At 43.8% G+C, this 6,906-nt stretch overlaps 1 protein-coding gene across 1 annotated transcript in view; it reads left to right on the top strand.

The window, feature by feature from the left end:
- Positions 1-3,096: 3,096 nt before the first annotated feature.
- Positions 3,097-6,906, top strand: part of pkd1b (polycystic kidney disease 1b) — a gene marked incomplete at both ends in the record, with an annotated part of 55,679 nt that continues 51,869 nt past the window's right edge. The window contains 5 exons of the mRNA XM_080542561.1: positions 3,097-3,175; positions 3,375-3,555; positions 5,853-6,058; positions 6,368-6,486; positions 6,672-6,819. Coding sequence (XP_080398687.1) covers positions 3,097-3,175; positions 3,375-3,555; positions 5,853-6,058; positions 6,368-6,486; positions 6,672-6,819 — 733 coding nt within the window. The remainder of the gene's footprint in view (positions 3,176-3,374; positions 3,556-5,852; positions 6,059-6,367; positions 6,487-6,671; positions 6,820-6,906) is intronic.

The following is a 6,906-nucleotide window of genomic DNA, read 5'->3' as shown; positions in this document are numbered from 1 at the left end:
TTGTGAGCTTTCAAAATTGCCAAGATGGGGACCTATTACAGTTTTTCTCAGTCGCTTTGGTGCATTTCTCACATCACTATTAACATTTGCACAACAGTTAGTGCATTTCTCAAAACAATTAGTACAAACTGCAAAACGTAGTTGATAACCTGCAAAAGTGTGTCACTTGCTCAAAATGGATAGTTCATTCCTCAAAAGCAAGTATTCATGTCAATGAAAGTGTCAGTGTCATCAAAATGAAAAGTCCTGACACCATTGTTTATGAACAAGATAGTCAAATGGCTTTGTCATGTTTTCATTATGACATTGCACAAATGGCTTCCTCTTGTTGTGGAGTAAAAAGGGGCCCTTTTCCACCTCTGCAAGGTTGTCTTGCCTTGTCTTGTCTATGTGGTGCAGAGTAACATTACAGTAATGTACAGTAAACATGAGATATACTGCTTTGACCCATATTACTGTAGTGTACAATAACAGTGCTTCCGACTTGTAAAATGCTGCAGTACAGTACCATACTGTAAATATGGCAAATCTTTACTGTAACACTAACAGTAAAGCTGTAAGTCTAAATGTAAAATGTAAAGTTCTTGTCCCACTGTAAGCTTCATGTATGACACAATGACAGTAGTGCAGTGCAGATTGTTTAGTTCTGAATTACTGTCAAATATACACACTTGTTCTCCCAACAAAATGTTTGAATAATTGAATTTACAGTGGTTCTCCCAACATTTGGCTGCACCCTTCGACCAGCCTCAGCCATTGTGAGGCCGTGATTGACAACATGGTCCACAATTGTAGCACTAATTTCATCAGGAATCTGTGAATGTACTTGGCCTCTTCTTCCTCTTCCCCTGTTTTGTCCCCTTCCCCTTCCTCCCCGCATCCTCGCCCCACTTCCATGATGCCGACCTTCCATTTCTGTGTCACAGTATTGTCTAAATGATACACACTATGTCGTACACACACTGGTACACACTATGTCTGCTCGGTTCATATGCTTGCCAATTGAGGGTTCATGAGATTCAGCTCTGAGTGACTGTGGAGAAGTGGCTTATCATTGGTTACAATTAATGCTTCACACACTCCTCCTCATCAGTGAAAGCTGAGGTTCACCCGAGATAAATTGTTTTTTCAGGAAAAAATGATAAAGAAATGTATAAAATGTCCTTGACAGATTTTGACAACTAGTTCAACATTTTTGTATGTTATGACTCAAGCAATGAAATGAGGACTATTTGTGTTATAGGGAATGACTATTCAGCATTCATAAGTATAGTTCATGTTGACTGACATGACATACCGTAAGTAAATGATAATGTTATAAAACAGTAGAGAATTGTATGAAAGCAATTGATGCATGTCCAAAAGCATTTGCAATTTGTTGGAAGGAATGAGAAACTGCTACTATGATGTGCACAAATGACTAAATGTTGTGGAGGTTGAACTAACAGTTATGAGGATTTTAATTCTGATGAATGCACCAAAGCAATTGAGAAAAACTGTAATCAGCCTTCTAGGAATCCCCCCCTGGGCTACACCAAGACCCCCGGAGTTGTCCCCAAACCTAACCCTACTTCTCTTCTCTTCCAGTAGATGGCGAGTTTAGTTTTTTGTAACAACCCTACTGCAGGTTACATTTATTTAGGCCTACAGCACATTGATTCACACACATTTAGTTTTGTGATATTGTATGGAGACTATGACTTCACAACTGGGTATATTTGAAGAGACTCCGTTATCATGAAAATAATTACCCTTAAATGTCCCACTCCCTGCCGTGTATGTCAACTGAATGAAGTCTATGGTTTCAACCCTCTCAACCAGATCTGGTAAAGAGCAGCAGAGAAGGTCAGGAATATGTTCAGGTCCACATGGAATCTTGCCTTGAATTGGAATGCTTGTTATATTCTTTTTTTTACTTTCAAAGTCATACTAGCTAGCTGTAACTATTTGGTGAGAGTGTGCCTCTTCTTGAAATATTGTTTATAGCAGGCTTGGTATTGCCATAGAGAGGAATGTCAGGTGTGAGAAGGAGATCCACAGTGTTACCACGGTGATCCGCTGTCTAGAAAAGCTAATGACAACTCTTTAACTGTTTAACTCTAACTGTTTTGTTGCCAAGCAATACCATGGCATCCCTCATTTAAGACTTACGTTTGCATGGTTGCATGTGCGTCACAAAGTTTCAGCCTGGCTTTTTGAGAGTACTGTGGTCTGTGCTTGAATGTCTGCATGCAAGTCTACCTGCATTAGTTCTATAAAGAAGAGGCCATTAAAAAATAACCCAGTTCTCGTCTTTGTCCCAATTAATCTTTAAGATCTTCACAAAACCTTTAAAAATTGACATTTGAACTTACCTGAAAAAAACCTGATGGCTTACTTTCCCAAACCCCTCTTTATGAACAATATAGACCAAAGGCATAATTGTTCTCTCAACACTGGCGCCAAAACGTTGCTGTTTGGAGTTTTAGGAGGGGTTACTGGAAGGCATGTTTAGCCTGTCTGAGGGGGTTTAACTGTCTCTATTTATTCAGGAGACGTTTTACAGCATGTAAATTAGGAGCGCTGGGCCTCTCCTGTCCACTCTAACCTCTGCCTGTTGCTGGGAGACAAGCTAAAAGTCACACAGGCTCTCGGGGGGGAGAGGGGAGACACAGGCCTTTAAAAACAATGACACCCCCCCCCTCCCCAGCTCCCCAATGTTCATAAGTCACTGAGGGAACTGACCAGGGGGAGGGAAAGCAGGGGAGAGAAACAGAGAAAGACGGGAGAAAGGGGAGAGGGCAAAGGGAATAAAACGACTGTGTTGAAATGAGTAGAGAGCAACGGTTGCTGAGAGAAAGAGAGAGAGAAACACACACACACAGAAGACAATGTTGAGCTTGTTGGGTGGGGGGTGGGTGGTAAAAAGGTGACAAAAGAGTGTCTCTGAGGCAATAGAGTGAGGAAGACAGGAGGAGGGCCGTGTAGTGGGAGCCACATATCCCAGAGGGCCCAGGAGTGAGAATGAGATTCTTCTGCACTCCATTCTGCTCCAGCAATGTGTTAGTCTAGCCTCCGTTATCTGGGGAATATGAACCTCAGCAGGAGATGACAGGGATGACAGGGATGACAGCTACAGGAAGCTTAGCGCTGGTCTGGGGCCTGTGTGTGACAGTGAGCCTTGCAGCAGGTGATGGTGAGAAGCTTTATTTGATGTGTTATCCAGAGAGGATGCTGAAAACTAATCCTGATGCTTAAAGCTAATTCTGTTTGACATGGTCATCTTGTTTGGCTCTCTGTGTGAGGTATACAATGCTATGCAGTGCAACTTGTATATTGGTAATGGTTGTCAATGTGCTGATTATTGAACATCACATCTGGATGTTGTCCTCCAGACGGGGTCCCTTGTCCCAGGGGTGCCCAGATCCATCTGGTCAATCTGCGATGCTATTGGCTCTCATCGGCAGCATCATCATGGCCAGAGGCGCAAGATCTGTGTGGACAGGTCAACGGTGGAGATCTGGCGACAGTCAGCAGTCCTGGAACACAGACGTTCATCCACAGCTCCTTTCCAGCGTAAGTCACTTTACATTTACATTTACATTTTTGGCATTTAGCAGACGCCTTATTCCAAAGCGACTTACAACAAATACATTTGACTAAGTAAGTGAATAATCTATCCACCAGTCATAGTAGAAAAAAGTAAGCTTAACCTCAACCTGACATTGTCAGTCGTCGTGCTAAAAGAAGGAAGAGGGACAGTTAATGTGTAGCCTAAAGAGATGAATGAATGAATGAATGAATGAATGAATGAATGAATGAATGAATGAATGATACATACACACATTACACATGACTGTCACAATGGACAATGTACACACATAACCACAAGACAAAATCATAGTAAATATTTATAACTATAAAGTGCAGTACATCTGGCAGGGTTAGTGCAGTGAGTCAGATGTTGAGAGTCCTTATAGCAGAGGGGAAAAAACTGTTTTTGAAACGGGATGTTTTGGTGGCCAGGGATCAGTAGCGCCGTCCAGAGGACAACAGTTGAAACAGGTGGTGAGCAGGGTGGGAGGGGTCAGAGATATTTTATTTAAATGTTATTTGCTCTATTGGTAGTGCGTTTGAGATATAATGATTCAACTGATGGCAGAGGGGGGCAGATGATCTTAGATGATTTTTTGACTATTCGCTGTAGTTTTTTCAGTGATTTACTGTCCGTGCTGCCGTACCAAACTGTGATGGATGAGGTGAGTATGCTCTCAATGATGGATGTGTAGAACTGAAGGAGGAGGTTTTGTTTCACTTAGATTTTTTGGGCTGTCTGAGAAAGAACAGTCGTTGGTGGGCTTTGTAGTCTGTGTTGGTGTTCCATTTGAGTGAGTTACTGATGTGAGTGCCAAGACATTTTAAAGAATCTGTTATAGTTATGGGTTCTCCAAAGATGTTAATGGAGTTTTTTGAGGGGGTGCTGTGCCTGAAGTCTATGATGAGTTCTTGTGTTGAGCTGGAGGTTGTTATTGAGGCACCAAGTGACTGCTTGGGCTATCTGCTCGCTGTTGTTCATTATGAGTCCAATTATGGTTGTGTCATCTGCATATTTGAGAATGGTGATGAGCTGTGGAGGGATATCAGGTGGTTGGTGTAGAGGAAGAAGAGCCAGGGTGAGAGGACGCAGCCCTGGGGGGCGCCTTTGCTGAGGGTCAGGGGTCGAGATGAAAGGCTGTTCATCTTGACCCTCTGTCGCCTTTTCCACAGGAAGCTCCGTAATATGCAGGGGTCAATGTTCATGTCCATCAGTTTATTGAAGAGATTGACCGGGTCTATTGTATTGAAGGCCGAGCTAAAGTCAATGAATAGGATGCGGGCGTAGGTGTTGGGTGACTCCAGATGTCGTAGTGTGTGATGGAGGGCTAGGTTGACAGCATCCTCAACAGATCTGTTGGTGCGATAAGCAAATTGATAAATGTCCATCAGAGGGGTGGTTTTTAGGTAGGAGAGGCCTTGAAACACTGAGGAACTGTGCATTGGCGGAGGGAGGTGTTGAAAATGTTAGTGAATATTGGAGCCAGTTGATCAGCACAGACATTCAGGACAGCTGAACTGATCCTGTCCGGGCCTGCTGCTTTCCTTTTGTTGGTTTTCCTGAACATGGCCCTCACCTCTTCCACCTGGATGTGAAATGGGAGGGGTGGTGGGGGGGGAGGGGGGAGAGTAAGGTGGGACTGGGACTGTTCAAACCTCCCATAGAACTCATTGAGTTTGTCCGGGAGGTCAGGATGGGTCTCCAGTTGGCGGAAGTAGCTTTTTGGCATCACAAAGCACCTTGGATTGTATGGGGGACCTGTGTCATACTTGTATGGGGGACCTGTGTACTACTGTGTAACACCAACCTGCATAGTCTTAAAAGATGGAATTTTCATGACAGATTATATTCATGGATGACAGACCTGCTCAGCTTAAGACCTCCTTATTGTTTTCTGTCACATTTCACTATTGACTGTTATCATAACAGTATCAGAATCAGAATCAGAATCAGAATCAGAAGACTTTTATTGCCATGACATGTAAACATGTTAGGAATTTGGTTTGGAACAATGGAGCACGGTTTACAGCAGGACAGGTGCAAGACAGGACAAGACAGTGCAAACCAACATCAAAGTGCAAGAGTCATAATTAATATAAATATAAAGTGCAGAGATCAAGTGTTCAAGTGTTCATAGTGTTCATATCCAGACAGTCCAAAGCTCTCTGGGTGGGGGTGGAGGGAGGGTAGATAGATAGGGGTCAGGTCAGGTGGGGGGGGGGCCAGTATCATTTGTTACATACGTAGTTCATAGTTTGTTGACTGTTTTTCTGTGTAGAGAAGCCGGAGTGTGGGTGTGGTTGAGAGGTGGCTGGGGAGAGGGACCATACCAGACTGATATGGGGACAGAGAGGCACCGGAGAGGGGTCGGAGGCAGGGAGAGCCAGCCGGACTGCTTCCAGTTGGCTTTAGGCTCACCAGGACAGTGGAGGAGCGCAGCGTGTGATGGAGAATACCTCTTCCTTTGCGAGAGAGAGGTGACAGGTAAGACTGGATCATTTATTTTCACTGATAGGGGAACTCAAAGGAAAGAAGCAATGCACTCCTTGACAGACAGTGTATTACTTTGATGATTGGTGGGTTAGGTTAGTGAAAGATAACGTGACTAACTTGAGTCGAGTCCAGCTAAAAGTAGATAAATGAGAAATTAGAAAGTTGAAATGGATTGAATGAAGTAGACCTCCATTTCTGTGTTTTTCATGGATCTGTTACAGTTGACTACCATAACTCTATGTTAGTTTTCTCACTTTGCTTTTGCTCAGTGCATTGTGTGTCCCTGTCTGTCTCCCGTAGTTACCCTCCCATCACTGGACAGTTACCTCACAGGGGTTCCTCTCATGACTGGTGTGTACGCCAAGACCCAGACACAGGTCCTGTCCACAGCCCCTGACACAGACCAGCAGAGAGTTGAGGTGAGAAAGAGTCATCTAACTGCTAACTGAATCATCAAACTGCTACAGCAATCGATAATACACATTTATTCATGTTAAGTCAATGTTAAATCTCAAGTATACAGTATACATACAATATACAGTATATTTTCTCCCTATTCCCCTAACCCTAACCCTAACCCGCTTGTTTATTTCTGCCCCATCAGATGATGCTCTTCCCAGGACTGTGGTTCAGCCATGCAGGTCAGGTGGTGTCCGTGGAGCTGGTAGCCCAGCCTAGTGAAGTGTCCAGCCTGGTTAGAGTGCAGATCCTCAGGCCCTACTGTAGCCCCACCCACCACCTGGTTCCCCCAGGTAACACAGCGCTGCTCAGGGTCTGTTTAGTTGAAGTTCTTCTTGCTTGTTGAAACATACTGATTAAAGTCTGTAGTAACCTCTCTC

Source organism: Nansenia antarctica, assembly GCF_963989245.1.
Source record: "Nansenia antarctica genome assembly, chromosome: 11".
Classification (NCBI taxonomy): Eukaryota; Metazoa; Chordata; class Actinopteri; order Argentiniformes; family Microstomatidae; genus Nansenia; species Nansenia antarctica.
Note: the sequence above shows the minus strand (reverse complement) of the source record. Positions and strands in the feature narration are given on the sequence as shown.